The sequence below is a fragment of the Erigeron canadensis genome, chromosome 4 (genome assembly GCF_010389155.1).
Source record: "Erigeron canadensis isolate Cc75 chromosome 4, C_canadensis_v1, whole genome shotgun sequence".
Classification (NCBI taxonomy): Eukaryota; Viridiplantae; Streptophyta; class Magnoliopsida; order Asterales; family Asteraceae; genus Erigeron; species Erigeron canadensis.
The window spans coordinates 4,147,365-4,164,245 of NC_057764.1; the positions used below are offsets into that span (position 1 = coordinate 4,147,365).

The 16,881-nt window shown below is 33.0% G+C and overlaps 2 protein-coding genes across 2 annotated transcripts; both read left to right on the forward strand.

Moving 5' to 3' along the window:
• Window positions 1-4,428: 4,428 nt before the first annotated feature.
• Window positions 4,429-5,070, forward strand: LOC122596846. Its single transcript, XM_043769495.1, has one exon. It carries the CDS (start codon window positions 4,429-4,431, stop codon window positions 5,068-5,070), a length of 642 nt encoding a protein of 213 aa, XP_043625430.1.
• Window positions 5,071-11,114: 6,044 nt separating this feature from the next.
• LOC122596088 (cysteine synthase) lies at window positions 11,115-16,444 on the forward strand. The gene is made up of 11 exons (XM_043768604.1): window positions 11,115-11,158; window positions 11,451-11,501; window positions 11,884-11,993; window positions 12,193-12,250; window positions 13,017-13,280; window positions 13,353-13,490; window positions 13,944-13,995; window positions 14,543-14,622; window positions 14,768-14,827; window positions 15,269-15,349; window positions 16,193-16,444. The coding sequence occupies exons 2-11, from the start codon at window positions 11,460-11,462 to the stop codon at window positions 16,283-16,285; spliced, it is 978 nt and encodes a 325-aa protein (XP_043624539.1). The 5' UTR covers window positions 11,115-11,158; window positions 11,451-11,459; the 3' UTR covers window positions 16,286-16,444.
• Window positions 16,445-16,881: the final 437 nt, after the last annotated feature.

The following is a 16,881-nucleotide window of genomic DNA, read 5'->3' on the forward strand; positions in this document are numbered from 1 at the left end:
CACTCCTTTGTTCTTTATGATAGCAAAATAAATTTATGGCATATAGAAAAAGTTTATTACTTGAATATATATAAAAAAAAGGGTACTTTACAAAACAAACATAATTTTTCAAACTTTCAAATTTAGACACAATATCGTGTCTTTTTTACTCAGAGACGGCTTTATCATATATATGGGTTAGGCATGGGCCTAAGACCCCCAAAATACAAAGGTCTCTAATTTTTATATTCTAAATGAAAAATGCTAAAGATACAAATAAATTACAAACAAATATTTACAAACTAACTTGTCAAATGATATGAACCAATAAAAATAATTTGTTTTTTCTCTTTAATGTTTCTCTCTCCATGTTCTATTGGTTATACATGAGTTTGTAAGTTTTTGTTTGTAATTTGTTAGTAACTCTAGCATCTCTCATTTTGAATTTAGTGTTTTAGACTTTAAACTTTTAGGTTAGATGTTACTAGTAAAAAAACAACCCGTTAGCAAATCGAAAAGTTTGACAGCCAATTTTTTGCTCTCAAAAAAAGATTTCCAACGAGTTAGTGGTTAAATCTATGAAAGACTCTCTCAGAATTTTGTTTTTTTTCCCTTTCTTTTCACATAGCAACAGTAGGTATATAAGATGAATTACCATTTTTTTTCTTCTTTTTTGGTTTACTTTAATTTGTATATTTTCATCTAGGTCTCGAACATTAATCTCGCTTTAAAAAAGCTTAAGCCGACACTGTTTTGACTATATACCCCATGGATTAATGCAACTAATCAGAGCTCATCATGTACTTATCCCCTGTACATTCGACTTGTCTCCACCCGACCCATCATTTTTTCTTTCTCTTCCCTCGAAACACCAATATCATCCACCCTTTTGCAAATTCTAAACAAAATATAATTAAAATCCACCATTTTCTCTGTTCTTTCACCCATTAAACCACATCCTTCCATCAATTAAAGAACAAGATTAAAAAGTTTCAGAATTGTGTTAATCTCTTTATTCTTGACTTTTTCTGGAAAAAAACCGAAACCATGTGAAATTCGTATTTTTTTTGGTGCATTGTGGTGCTACTTGGATCTTGGTTGAAAAATTCTAAATTTACGGAATTTACATCATAAAAGAAACATTAACCTACTTATCTCCAAAGTGTACATATGTGGTTGAAAATCTCTCATATACTATTCTTCTTTTTTTTTTTTAATGAGTAAATGATTAGACCTCCATAGTTTTTAATGAATAAAAAATCAAGATGAGGGGTTTTTCACCTAAGTTGGGTGTGAGGCATGTAACATTCGCGATCTTTAACTAGTTAATTTGACTTGTATTTGACGTGTTTAAACGTGACTAAATGCTATATTAATTTCACGATTTATGAAATTCCATTTACTTTGACTCGTTGACTATTTCGTGATGATGACTAGCCAATTTAGTTAGTCAACTTACTTGCTGTTTTATTTGACGGTTTAATAACGTGCAATATGCTTGACGAGACTTGATTGTCGTGTGAGTTTATTGGTGACATAAGACGACTTGCTTTTTGGCTAGAAACGAAATTTGGGTCGACCCGTTGATCCATTTGCTCGACCCATTTGATCCATATGACACAACCCTACCCATTTCCCCCAAAACTCTTACACTCTCACCCACATTTACTCTCTTATCCTCTCTCTCACTAAATGCACCCAACACATCTCCTCACTCTCTTTAAATTCTTGAGTTAATTAATGTCATCTAAGCTAGAGTTGTAATAAATTCTTCTTCATCATCAACTAAACATCATATCGAAAGATCAAGTTTCCAAGTGCAAGAAATCTCCATTTCTAGTTCAATTTCGGATTTAAAGGCTTTTGGAATATTTGGTAAGTTAAAATTATCTCATATTAACCAACTTTATGTTGTTGAACGTGTCTCTACTCAAATCTAAACGTTTTTGTGCCATGAATCGAGTCAAAACCGGATTTGAGTCGAATTAGGGTTTCGATTAGGTTTTTGGTTGAATTTGAGGTGAATTCGGATTTGTATGATGTTATGGATGGATTTTTGTTGTGGGTTTTGTTTTCACATGTTTGTTACACTTAAAAATGAGTATTGTAGCTTCCATAATTGATTTTACAAGTCAAAATTGTGTTTTGGGTCGGAGTTGAGGTGTGTTTGGCTCGTCCTTGTTGCTGAAGCTGATCTGGGCTGACTGCGACGCAGTCATGGAGGCTGCTACGCAGTGGGGCTTAGCTGAATTGGGCTGTGACACAGCAAAACTAGCTGCGAAGCAGTTAAAGTTCCTGTTTTGAAACTGCGGCGCAGTCTTATTGATGCGACGCAGTGGGACCCCTTCAGCCCGGATATTTTCCTAGCTTCATTTCTAACGTCCTAGGACTGTCCCGACCTTTCCAGAATGTACTTTTATGACCTTATTGGTGCCCTAAACATGACAAACGATTCGTTCAAAGTCATGAGTCACTTTTGGAACCAAACTTGAGATTTTAACTCAAACTATATACATATATATACTTATAACTTTTGATCCGTAAGTCCAAGTGAGTCATATGACCTATTGTTGGAATCGTAAGAGAGTCTAGTTTCTTGTGATAATATTCATGTGGGATAAATCTTCCTAGATTTCTAAAAATATTGAGTCTAAGTGTCTTGTTTATACTCGGGAAGGTTATTAGAGTTGAAATTGATTGTAATGTGATGTACATTGATAGGTTTTGGACACGTGGTGATCGTTGAACATTTATAACCCGATTTTTACTTGTCGTTTTGCTTGGAAAACAAGGTGAGTTTCGTAGCCCTATTTTCTCTTACATTTTGGGGTGAAAAGTGTACTCGGTTTACTTAAACATTTTGATGATTTATTTGAAATGGTTGATACTAGTAATGATTTGTTGAACATAAATGCTTGTTTTCCATAAAGGTGCTATTGAATGCTTGTTGTGATGAATGATTGTAATAACGAGTAAGCCAACGATTAGTGGCATAACGTAAAGTCCATGTTGATGGCATAACGAGTAAGTCCACATTTGTGGCATAACATTGCTGATAACGATATTGTTTAACGTGTATATTGTGTATGAATGATTGGTTGTAATGTAACGGTTGTTATCCCGACACTACGACTTTAACGTTAAAACCTACGAACTCACCAACATTATGTTGATGCGTTTTAGTACACTTTTTAGGTAATCAAGTTAATCACAGACGAAATGGATGATTGCATGACTTTGCTAGGATTTGGGCTTGACTATTGGATCCGTGATTCATTAATCCTTTTTTGACGGGTTATGCTTAGGATTAATGGCCATCATTTTGGATTGTGTCTTTTGTAACATTTGATGGTTATGTGCTCCTTATGCATCTTGTGATCCCTTGTTGTACTTGTACTCGTATTTGAACCTAATTTATGGATTGCCCAAATCCTTATTTGCATGTAGTATTGTCTGTACTTAATTTTCTATGTCGCGCTATACTTTTCTCGTGACATCCTATGATTCCGCTAAGTTGGGGTGTTACAAGGCAACCCCACCTTCACTTTTTCCATATATATTTATATGAACAAGTGAGAATGTGATTTGGATTAAAAACCCCTCATATGTTACTATTAAAATCAATTGAAAACAAAAAACCAAAAACCATTTATTTATTTTGTAAATATATTAAAACAAGAACATATAAGGGGTTTCATAAATTAAGTTAGATGTATGACGACTTTATATTCACTTATTTCCATATATATATATATATATATATGTATATGTATATATATATGGTAAATAGTGATATACGAAATCACAATCCAATAGTTTACTGATTAAATATGTTTGGTTACAGGGCCATACCTAACGAATTTTGGGTCTGGGACGAGTCGAAAGAAAAAGGCCCTATGCTAATATAATAATGTGTATATATATAATTTACATATATATACATATAATTTTATAAAACACGGAGCCCTTAAAAAACCGGAACCTGCGCGGTCGCCCACCTCGTCCTATATATGCCTAAGCTCCATGTTTGGTTTAGTTGTTAAAAAAATGTTTGGCTTACCTAACATACTAGTTTAACACGTCAATAATCAAAAAAAAAAAAGTATTTGGAAAACAGAAAAACTAGCAATACACTTCAAAATCGGTGATTGTGTACATTTATAGTTTTGTTCTCCCAACTATTTTTTACTTGAATTCCCCAATGTGATAGGTTGTAGGTGTATCTTTCATACTCCCATTTATTTTTTTAGTAATAAACTATATATGCACATGTGTTGGGGCATATGATAAGTTCTTTACAATTTATAATTTTTTTAGGATTACATACGCACACGTAGTAATAAGAGTTAGAAAGTTACACGTAAGTAAATTTGGCTTATATGTATAAGATTAGGAAATGATAATGTATCTATGCATACACTCATTCTTCTTAAATCGATAAACGTTTTCATGGCTCCTAAATTATTCTTGTTTATGTATACCTTGTTATTATCTTTCCATGGAATCTCCTCGAGTGACAGCATCAAGTACAAAGTGATTAATGGTGTTCCAAAAACTCCCGGTGGCATCAAGTTCACAGAAGAAATTGGAATTTCCTATACACAAGAATTATTACCTAAAATCACAAACTTCATATGGTCCATTATCTTCCAACAAAACAATCTGTCAGATCGAAAGCCCTTAGATGCTATAGAAGTGTTCATAAGTGATCAAATGAAAGTTGGAGGATCACTAGGTATACCATGGGGAAACAACAAAATTAATATTAACTCTAAATATATACAAGAGTTTAAAGGGGATGACCTGAAATGGCACTTCACAGGCGCTATGTATCACGAAGTGACCCACCTTCTTCAATGGAACAAGGATATATTACCCGGTAGTCTGAAACAAGGCATTGCGGAATATACGGAATTAAAAGCAAACTATGTAGTGCCGAACTATACAAAGCCCGGAGAAGGTAATAGTTGGGACCAAGGGTCTAGTATCAATTGTCGGTTTCTAGAATATTGTGACGGGGTCGTTCCAGGTTTTGTGGCAAAGCTTAACAAAAAGATTAGGACGAAATATGATGTTTCTTTCTTTAAATAAATAACAGGGAAATCCGTGGAACAACTTTGGAAGGAATACAAGGCTAAATATGAAAGAAAAAGAAATTAAACAAATCCTTCATGTAACAAAAAGAGTTGGACTACGACTTATGATTCGCTGGAGTAGATTAGACGATTGTGGTCATTCATTCCGTTTGTGATAGAAATCTACAATTACAATGTGATGCATTACATAAACTATGGTTTAAATATTTCATCAAACATGTAGGCAAATTGTATAAAAAAAACAAATTTAGTTGGATAGCAATAAAATCGCACCATTTCAAATGTTATTATAGATATAATCACGTTTTTATCTCTCTCTATATATATATATATTCGATTATCATGTACTAAATTTAGAATTAACATAGCAAAAGTCATAGATTCATTTTCATTAACTTCATATATTTGCTGTTAATATTTTAGGGTTCCATGGTTGAAAACTCTTGATTCATGATGAAGATGAGGTAGAAAAGTGACGATTTTGATTTGTACACATTGTTGGTGGTGGTTTTCTAATTATGAGGGAGAACGAATGAGCTATCAGTTTTTTATGTGTGTTTCATTTCATAATATGTCAGGTGACTATATAACCATCTGTGTATTTTATTTTTACAATGTTAACCTTACATAATAGTACATCCAAAAGCTTACATATGTTCTCTGATTTTCAACCTATTAAGCTATGTTGTTTCGATCACAACATATATAACTTTAAAAATTTAAACATTATCGTTATGAATAAGAATAGTAATAGTCTATAAATGTAATAATCAATCTTAGGACGGCTTAAAGTGTCTAGTAAGAAACTAGGTGTGTTGGAGTCGGTTATACACAACATATATAGATACGTATGTAAAGGAATATAGGCAGATATGAAATTGATAAAATTCCTTTTTCTTCTCGAAATTCTTCCTTGAGAGATTTTCATTTTATCAATTGGTATCAGAGTCAGCCCTACCTTTTGAGGTTCTAACACTTGGAGTGGTGGCTTGGACCCAAGGAGAAGGGTGTCAACTGTGACCAACATAGCCGTAACCAACGAGGACGTTGGCTTCTCAAAGGATGGGGTATTGATATGATCCCACATCGACCACGTATGGGATTGGTTGGTGGTTTATAAGCCTAGGTGTCCCTCCTCCTTTGAGCTAGCTTTTGGGAGTGAGTTCTACACTTAGCTTATGGTATGATGCGAGCCTATTGTTGGATGGGTTCGTATCAATTTTTTTTTTTTTTTTATCAATTTCATATCCGCCTATATTCCTTTACATAAGTCAAGTTAGAAACTAGGTGTGTTGGAGTCGGTTATACACAACATATATAGATACGTATGTAAAGGATATGAAATTGATAAAATTCCTTCTTCTCCTCTAAATTCTTCCTTCAGTGATTTTCACTCTATCAATTATACAATCAAAACCCTCGTATTCTCATCACACATTATATATATACTCAAAAACTTATGTAAATGTATAAGTATTTTATGCGTGTAATGTACAAGCTTTTAAAACATATATTAATTTTAACCAAGTTTCGTTTTAACCCCTAAATTTTAACCAAATTTCTTTTTAACCCCTTAATATTTCTATTATTTAACTTTTACTCCACATCAAAGTTTTCATTTTCATTTTCGTGTACGTCTTACGTTCATGTTACATTTAATTCATTAATATAGTTATTGTTTATGTTTTTACACATCTTAATACTCTTTTACATTATTTTTATTGTATTGCTACATGTTTAGCTATTTTTTTAATGAAAGTTTTCATCTTTTAACTTGTATCCCAAATTAAAATTTCCGTTTTCATTTTTATTGACACTAAATTTTTGGGTTCTCATGTTTTCATTATACAATTTGCACACAATTATTGTTTTACTTTTAAAAATTCGATTTTTTGATTACTTTCTTTCGTTTTTATACATATATATAACGTTTTAAAAATATAATAATTTTCATTATGCTTACGTTACATTCATGAAAAATTTAAAGCATTAATATAATTGTTGTTTATGTTTTTGTACGACTTATTATTCCTTTACTATATTTTTAATGTTATTGCTAGATAGTTAGTTGTCATTATTAAAGTTTGGTTTCGAATGTTTGACATAAATTTGCCAAAACATTATTGTATAAAAAATGTTCTCCGCGGCAACGTGCGGAATCAATAACTAGTATATATTGTTTGTGTATGAAATATTTGGAAGCAAATGTATATCAGAAAATTTATAACTATGGTATGTCTTACATTTTTTTATATAAATATGTCATGTCTCGACTTGAAGAGAATCGCTTGATTTTGAAAAGGTATGAATGTTACAAAAATTGAGGTTGAGAAACTCGTGACTTAGTTTCAGAAGAGAGTAGGAGAGTCAGGAGTTTTTGGAAACTCAGATCAGAATCCCTTCCCATAACCTCATTTTTATGGTTAAATAAGAAATTTAGTTTATGTGTTCTACTTATTTCTTAGCTGGGAAAATGATCTAGCTACTTAGATTGGACTCAAAGCTAATTTCATCGCAGATCTCTTAGTCCATATGTGATTTTGAACCAATTTTGGTTGTTATATCTAATCACCATGTCATATTAACATCGATACACTTTTCTTACAAATTACTTATAATTTTTTTTTAACACTAAAAAAGAAATTTTATTGATATGAATAACTTATAATTATATTCACAATAATAACATATCCATTTTTCTTGCAAACATTTAATTAAATAGGGTTAAATCCATAAAAAGGTAACCTATTTACACGAATTTTCTATTAAAGGTAACCTATTTTGTTTACGTCTATTTAAAGGATCCAATTTTCAGAAAAATCCTAATAAAGGGTATCTCGTTAGTTTTTGACAGACGGAACTCGTTAAGTGCCACATCATCGATGCCACATCATCAGTTTTGCTGACGTGACACTTGACTTTGATTGGTCAAAGTCAAGTCAAGTCAAGTGCCACGTAAAAGTCAAAGTGTCACGTCAGCAAACTGATGACGTGACATCGATGACGTGGCTCTTAACGAGCTCCGTCTATCAAAAACTAACGAGATACCCTTTATTCTTTTGAAAATAGGATCCTTTAAATAGACGAAAACAAAATAGGTTACCTTTAATAGGAAATTCATGTAAATAGGTTACCTTTTTATGAATTTTTCCCAGTTAAATACACACAGACATCATATTATCCCACAACCACAACCTCAACGCCAAAATTAATATAATATTGTTTTACATCAACTTAATTGTTTTAACTATCAATCATCGTATATTATGTATGTATCGTTTTTTTTTTATTATCTTCCATGTGACATATTAAATCCTAAATTTTATCCTAATGATGATGATTGTAACACCCCAATATTTTAAAGGTAAATAAAATTAACCCTTATTGTAGTTTGACATTAAAATAGTTTCCTAGTATTTTGTTTTGAGATATAGGGTTAATTTAGTTTGAACTTTAGTGGCTAGCGGGTATAATACCCTTTTGTTTTGGAAGAAAAACGTGGCAATATAAGGGAAGCCAGCCATGTGTATTCCTGTCATCAACTCCACTAACACAAATCCATTTCCAAATTTCAATCCTTGCTTCTCAAATCTTCCAAATTCTTCTAGCAAAGTTTTGTGTGTGATCTTCCTCCATAAAATTCGGATAGAGATTCTCTAAAGTTGTTTTCATTTTCATAGGTGAAGTTGAGAATATCTTGACCTTTGGATTAAAACCAAAGGTCAAGATTCAAATATGGTTTCTGAATATTGACCTTTGATTTTAATTCAATGGTCTAGATACCAACTTTACCTATGAAGTTGGGTTTTAACTTTAGAGGATCTCAATCCATAAAATTCACCCAATTTAATTCATCTAATTAAAAATCAAATCAAGGGTTTTGAATGTGGCTTGGTGTGGGTTTAATTCCACAAGAAGAAAAGAGAGGAATTTGGAGTTTCAATTCATTTAGTCTTGTCATTACTTGAAGGTAAGAATTTAACCTAGAAATCATTGTTATAATTAATTATGGTTCTTACCTATGAAATTTGAGAGTTTTGTTATTTGAGGAATTATAATGAAGAACCCTAGTGAATTTAAATGAGAAATTGGGGGTTAATGCAAATGAGTATTTTGATGATGAAAAAACCCCATGATCATAATACTGTATTTTGATGTTTGGCTAATGATTGTTGATATAAAATTTTATTATAAAAAAGGTTTTGAAATGCATTATGTATCTAAACACTCTAATGGCTTGGTTATTTGTGAATTGGGTTTATTAAAAGATAAAGAGTTAGAGTTATAGAACTTACGTGATATATGAATTTGTTTAGGTGGTGGAGAAGATTGTGTAATTGTACCTAGTAGTCAAGTAGAGCCTAATAGCCAAAAATTAAGGTAAGTGTATATGCATATGATCATGTTCTTGTTAATAGAGGTCATAGGTGGGTAAATTCCTATGACCCATATGTTTGTTGATTAAGAAAGCTAGTAGGTGGGTAAATTCCTATTAGCATATTTGATGTTTGATTATGAAAGTTAGTAGGTGGTTAAATTCCTACTAGCATAGTTGTTTGATAAAGACTAGCAGGTGAGTAGAGTTCTACTAGCACTATCCATGACCATGTTGAAAATGATTTGTGATGATTTTGTGTTTTTGATAGGTATGAATGAAATGACTATCAAAAGATAGGCTATATATGTTGCTTTGATATTTTGGTAACTTGATTTTGATTATATGTATATGCATTCACTAAGCGCGTTTTGCTTATATTTTAGTAGTTTAACATTTTATAGGTGAAGGCAGTTCTCGAGGAAAGGAAACGGCTAAGTAGAAGTTGGCTATAGTGCAAAGCTTTTGAGTATGATATGTTGCTATGTAGTTATCTTTGGTGTTTAGTTGACCCAATGACCCACATGCTCCCAAGTGCCCAAATTTATCCTTAAACATGTCTCTTGTTGTCATAAGCATTTGTTGTTCAAATGTATTGTAATTGGGTTGTTCGATTTTTAAAACTCAAGTGGGTAGTATGGTATGGTAAATAGTCAAACGCTTCATATGTCATTTTGATGTAATATGGGTAATACTAAACATTTGTTATGGTCATTTTGTTCTACATGGATTAATGATTTAAATGTAAGTGTTTTGGTGATTTTTGGTTTGAAGATGGTTATGTTTTGAAATGGTATAAGTGTTTGAATTCAAATGATAGTGAATTTATGATTTAGTTTGTGCAGTAAGAGTACAAACGCAGACACGGCTGACCGTGCTCAGCGTCTGCAGTATTTTGTTTTAATGTTCAGATTTCTGAGAGCACGGGCGCAAAGCATGGTCGACTGTGCTTGCGGCCGCAGTTCTTCTGTTCTCGAGCAAAAAAATTTCGAGCTTCGTTTGACGTTTCTAAGGTCCGATACTTCTAAAATATGTTTATATTAAAGGTTCCAATTGTTATTTTTAATTCAAATTTGATTACTTTTATTTTTGTTGAAAATTTGTAAAATTTTTCTAAGTATAAGGTTGATCCAAAATATTCGATTTTAAAGGTATATTTTTGTGATACTTTTGTTATAATAATTTTGGGCGTTATAGTGACAATGATTGATATTAATTAAAATTCACGTGCTAATCTATCAACTGAATTATCTATCAATCATAATACATTATCAATACAAATTTAAACACCTCTACCACCACTACTTTCTTTGTCTACAACCTCCCTCTTTCCGCCACCATCAACGATCTTAAAGAACCTAGTATAATACCAAAATATCGTCATTTTCAAAGGCTTTGTCAAGCTTGACTATGCAAAATATGTACGCTTTCCTAATCTAAGTCTACATTCACAAATAAGTCTCTTTCAACACACATTTGTTTTCTTCTTTCTAAAGGACCAAATATATCTCTAATAAAACTTGAAAGACCATTTATGTAACATTCTAGACTGTTCCAACAAGGTTTGACTCTTCAAGCTCACCAAATTCCATTTTCATTTCCTCAAATATATCTATATCTATATATCTATATCTATATATATATCTATATCTATATATACCTTTATATAACGAAGCAAGTTCTTGTAATTACAGTACAGTGGGCGGAGGTATCATTTCTAATCTTAATTTTATATTTTAATTTTTAATAAAATAAAATATATGAAGATCGTTATCTTTGAAAGTAATAATTAAAAAAATAAAGATATCATTAATGTCAAGGAACCCGTGGCTAATATTATATATATATATATATATATATATATTTTCCAATGATCACTTGTACAGATATTATGCAGGCCCCTGCATAAATATTTTACTGTGTGCTGTTTTTTTCTTTTTATATTTTGAAGAATTATATATATATATAAAGTTAAAAGAAAGTGTGTATTTGAATTACAGTTGTAAATTATGGCTGAAGGAAAGATTGCAATTGCTAAAGATGTTACTGAAGTAAGTTTTTATGTTTCTTTTTTTTTATTTTTTTTTTATTTTTTTATGGTTTTTTAACTTATAATTAGAAGCAAATGGGTAAAAGGGGGAGGTTTTTTTAGTGTTCAAGCAAATGATCATTTTTGAACATGATCAATATGCCCGAGTCAAAAGATTTTGACTCGGGTATCTTTTATAAGCAGCATGGTTGGATCAGTGGTAAACACCCTTGCCGTCATGGGTTCGATCCTCATCTCATGCAAAGGTTGGAGGGCCTTTTAGAAACTAGAACTTACTTACTTTTTTATCTTTTGATAAATCTTAAACTAACTTGGAGGTGGTTTATTAGTAATCTGATGTATGTATGTGATGTATGTATGTATGTATGTATGTGTGTGTGCAGTTGATTGGAAACACACCTTTGGTGTATCTGAACAGTGTTGTGGAAGGATGTGCTGGGCGTGTTGCGGCTAAACTCGAAATGATGGAACCTTGTTCTAGTGTTAAAGACAGGTGTTGTTTTTGTTTTTGTTATGCTACTTGATCAGAGTTTTATATTCTGGATTTATGTATATATTTCTAATAATATATAATCTTGATGTTTGTTTCTCTTTAGAAAGTGATTTGTTTATAGCATTGTTTGTGCGTATATGAATATATATATATATATATAGTTGGGTTTATGGATGTTGTGTTTGATTACGGTGTGCAGGATTGGTTATAGTATGATCACAGATGCCGAGGCTAAGGGGCTCATTACACCAGGACAGGTTCGTTACCATCAATGGTTGATTATTCAAGGGCGATTCATGGTGTTACTATAAATTGTGTATCTATGTTTACTGGGACCAGGCATGTAAGTAGTCTACATAAGCATATCAAACACGCCTAGTGTTGGATTGTTTATATCCCTTGGAGAATTTGATTAATGGACAGAAAACTTATTAGCTCTTTTATACTGTTTTGAATATTTTTAAGTCAACAGTTAGTGAAGGAAATAATAGGTAGAATTAGCTTCTCGGTTGTCCATGTTTCTTTTGATGCTTAATGGATGGCCGTCCACTCAAGCAGCCATAAGTAAGCATTCTATATTCCGTGGCCAAACGTTATATCGACATGATTTAGCTGACACACTAGATATTGATGATGAAATTTTAGACTGGTGCAGACTAGTAGTTGATTTGCTAACCACATGTTGTTCCATTTTGCAAATCCTTTTTGTATATGACACTTACTGATACTGATGTACACAATTTTTGCAATATAGAATAAGCAGCATAAAGTGGAAATGAGATTTGAAAAAAAATGGTTCAAGAAAATCTTATCTTATTTTCCGAGTAGTGTGATTGTCTGTTTTTGTTTTAAATAGTTACTTCTCAGGCATCTATAATTCCATATTTACAACTTTTTATTTAGTCTTTTGCTATTTATGAACTTTAGTGATAATAGCTGTGATATTTGTTTAATGCTGTTTTATCATAGTAAGTGTCAAAATTCAACTTCTTCTTACATTCTGTTGTTGTCTCGTTGGTAAAGAGTGTCCTTATCGAACCAACAAGTGGTAACACCGGCATTGGACTAGCCTTCATGGCTGCAGCAAAGGGTTACAAGCTGATCATCACCATGCCTGCTTCCATGAGTCTGGAGAGACGAATCATTCTCCGTGCTTTTGGTGCTGAGCTGGTCCTTACTGACCCTGCCAAAGGAATGAAAGGTGCTGTTGCAAAGGCCGAGGAAATAATGGCCAAAACACCAAATTCTTACATTCTTCAGCAATTTGAGAACCCTGCCAATCCAAAGGTAGCTTTCTTTAACTTTTTTGGTTGTCTCAACTTATGTTACAACTCTAATTTTGCTTATTGTACTTCCTAGATCCATTACGAAACAACTGGACCAGAACTTTGGAAAGGTTCAGATGGGAAAATTGATGCTTTTGTTTCTGGCATTGGCACTGGCGGTACGATCACAGGTGCAGGGAAATATCTTAAAGAGCAAAACCCTAACATAAAGGTTTGATTACTTTTACTTCGTTAGACCTAATTTGATAATTTGAGCTTCAGCATTAGAGGTGGAAATATGAGTTGGGTCAGGTTGCATAAAGGGTCAAAATGGGTTACTATGATATGTGAGTCAAAACGAGTTTTGGGCTGACCCAACACCCTTTGGTGTATTCCTTTTATGTAAACTTTTAGTATTAAATTTTTTTTGTTTAAATAATAATGTATTACCCCCCCAAACACCCACACAGACCCACACCTACCCCAACTATTTGCGCTACTGATTTGACCCTTTACCAATAAAATAGAAGCTGGGTTTATCAATTCTACTTACCCATGCAAATGGCCGACCTTCTCACTTGGCATTGCCCGGACTTTTGTAACACTACACGTTTGTTGCTTAATGCATGTGTTTCTCCTCCTGTTGTGGATACCTCTAATTAATTTGTTTATTTCTTGGCGTCAGCTTATTGGTGTTGAGCCTACTGAAAGTCCTATTCTATCTGGAGGAAAGCCCGGTAAGCTACATGTGTATTAAGTTTAGTTAAATTTTTGCCCTTGCATTGATGGTTTACGCTTTTATACTAAGGATATATGCACATTATCATTCCTAACCTTGAAAGAAACATATCAGACATGCATTTTGGAACTGTTATAGAACAGTTTAAGATGAAGAAAGTCTTTTCCCACTATGCTTGCTTGTGGTGATTAGCTCCAACTTTATAACTTATTGCCTTCCAAAATCATTATAAATGCACTCCCAACATCTTGTTTTCAGAGACTATGGTCCATTATCTATTTCATCTCTGTCATCTATCCTAGGATTCTATCATCTTCTGGAATAAATCTAAATATATAATAATTGACTATCAGACATTTAGTATTATGCTTGCATTATAAACTAGCCCACAAAATCAGCCCGAATACCTAAAGGTAATTATCACAGGCTACAGGAATTTCAAAAGCAAGAGGCACCATCTAGATGAGGCTTATTCAATGGATACATACATAAGCTAAACTTCTTGTTCAGAATTTCTGCTTTACTGATCATGTTTATTGCCTTAGGCCCTCATAAAATCCAAGGGATTGGTGCTGGCTTTATTCCCGGTGTTTTGGAAGTTGATCTTATTGATGAAGTTGTTCAGGTAAGCGCAATCCCTCTTTCCTTCTCCATCTGTCTTGTAAGGGTTCCCTTGTGGGTTTTATCATGTTCCACAACTCATATCTGGGCATATCTTGTCCACCATTGCTTGTTCTAATCAAAGTGATATTTATATGTCTCCCGTTCAGGTATCAAGTGATGAAGCCATCGAAACAGCAAAGCTTCTTGCCCTTAAAGAAGGATTACTGGTAAGTTGTAAAGTTTTTCATCATATGCATCTCGGAACATGTTTATTTGCCCTAATGTTTTATCTCTCACACGGGGTCAAAGCTAAGAATATCTATAATGGGCATGAAGTCAAATTAGGCAGGTTGAAAGTCGCTGAAAGTGTACTTTTAATGTATACAACCTCGTAAGTTTATGCTAAAGATTAGATTAATGTTATAATAATCCGGTTCTTGTATCTACCACTAATATTTTATATAAGATAATCAAAAGGTTAAAACGAAGTATCTCGAGTCAGGGTAACCTGGATCAAAAGGTTAAAACAAAGTCTCTAGCCAAACCTGTTAACCAGCCTGCTTCTTTTGCCATCTTTAATATATGGGATCACATATATGATTCATGGTGTTGATAATTACTAACCCATTTTATAATTGATGTTTTGATATCTGCCTCATCTGTTGCAGGTAGGAATATCATCTGGTGCTGCAGCTGCAGCTGCAATCAAGATTGCTAAGAGGCCGGAGAATGCTGGGAAGCTGATTGTGGTAAGTTTGTTCTCTTATTTTCTCCCACTTCTCTAGATTGTTTTCAGGGCTAAATGCATGATATGCCAATGGATCTTTCAGCTCCGTATTAAACGTGCAGTTAGCTTCTACTTGAAATATTTGGAATGTTTCTTATGTAATTAGTTTGCTTTCTTTGAATGACGACCGCTGAACCACTAAGGCGTAGCCACCTATTAGGCTATTATTTACTTTATGTCTCAACTAAGACTTGAAAACACAAACTCTTGATTGTTGTTCATCCAATACCAGTAGACCAAATGCCCTTTTGTTGCAATGTTTCTTCATGGGTCTTGAATTTGGAATGGGCTCCTTCTTAAGGTTATTACAGAAGTTAACTATTTGTAGACGTAAAAATAGAAATGTAACACCATGCTCATACAGAAGATTACCGGTTACATATATATGCTCTCATTATAATATAAGTTATATCATTTATCCCCTTTTAATTGAATAAACATAAATGGTCAATCTAAGCGAATTGTGTGAAGGGAAGAAGTAAGCCAGAAATGAAATAATAGTCTTATATGTTACTAGTGATTTATTTTACGTAGATTTATTTAAGTATCATCTAGATGATGATGTCACAAGTGTAAATACCACTGGAAAGTCTTTTGACATGGTTGAAAAAAATGTGTTACATTTATTTCACCGTCATGAATGTAAGGTAAAGCTCATCTGACTTGGCTTAGGAATATATAACAATCAATGAAACACAGAATGAGAAATCAGTTTTTTTGTTCCATCAAGTTCTGTATTGTCGGCTAGTTATGCTATCTTCGCTATCTAATCAGCTGACAAGATCTTATGTGCAATTAATTGCAGGTCATCTTCCCAAGTTTTGGAGAGCGATACTTGTCTTCTGTACTGTTTGAGTCAGTGCGAAAAGAGGCTGAGAATATGACCTTTGAGCCTTGAACGAGGGGAGATATTGGCTTTTTTTCTGCCTACCAAGAGAATCCATGTCAACTTATTTGAAGTTAATCTGTAATTGATGTTGTTTTTCTTTTCATGGCTTTTTGCAACATGATGTTCTCAAAGGTTATATCATGTCTATGATCTCCTTTTTTTCTAAAATAGCCTATCCTTAGATGTTAATGGTAATTACAAATAAATTGATTTGAAGTACTCATGAAGGAACAGTATGTGGAGTTGGAATGTTGGATGTTATAGTCTCAACAACCAGGCCTCGAAGAGTTTCCATTTTCAATGTGTCTTGTGCTTATGTTGAACCAAAAGAATGCAATTTTTTTTCCTACCTATAAGTTGTGGGTTGTAGTTTTATGGTGGACATTCCGTAAATGTTTATGGAATTGTTTGGATCTATATTAGGAAATAACATGTGTGCTAGTAGCAACACCTATGTTAGGTCTCCCTCCTTACAAATCCTTGTACGTGTAATAAACTTCCGGATAGAGAACAGAGAGTTTTTTTCTAGGGGATTCCTTACCGTCTCAAAATATTAACACCTCAATCCAAGTGGTTGATATAATGATATGAGTTACCAATTGGCT

Bases quoted from the DNA above. Each gene is read 5' to 3' on its own strand.
- LOC122596088 (XM_043768604.1), top strand. From the start codon at position 11,460: ATGGCTGAAGGAAAGATTGCAATTGCTAAAGATGTTACTGAA. The intron at 11,502-11,883 runs GTAAGTTTTTAT...GTGTGTGTGCAG, and splicing joins TTGCTAAAGATGTTACTGAA to TTGATTGGAAACACACCTTT. The intron at 14,828-15,268 runs GTAAGTTGTAAA...CATCTGTTGCAG, and splicing joins CCCTTAAAGAAGGATTACTG to GTAGGAATATCATCTGGTGC.
- LOC122596846 (XM_043769495.1), top strand. From the start codon at position 4,429: ATGGCTCCTAAATTATTCTTGTTTATGTATACCTTGTTATTATCTTTC.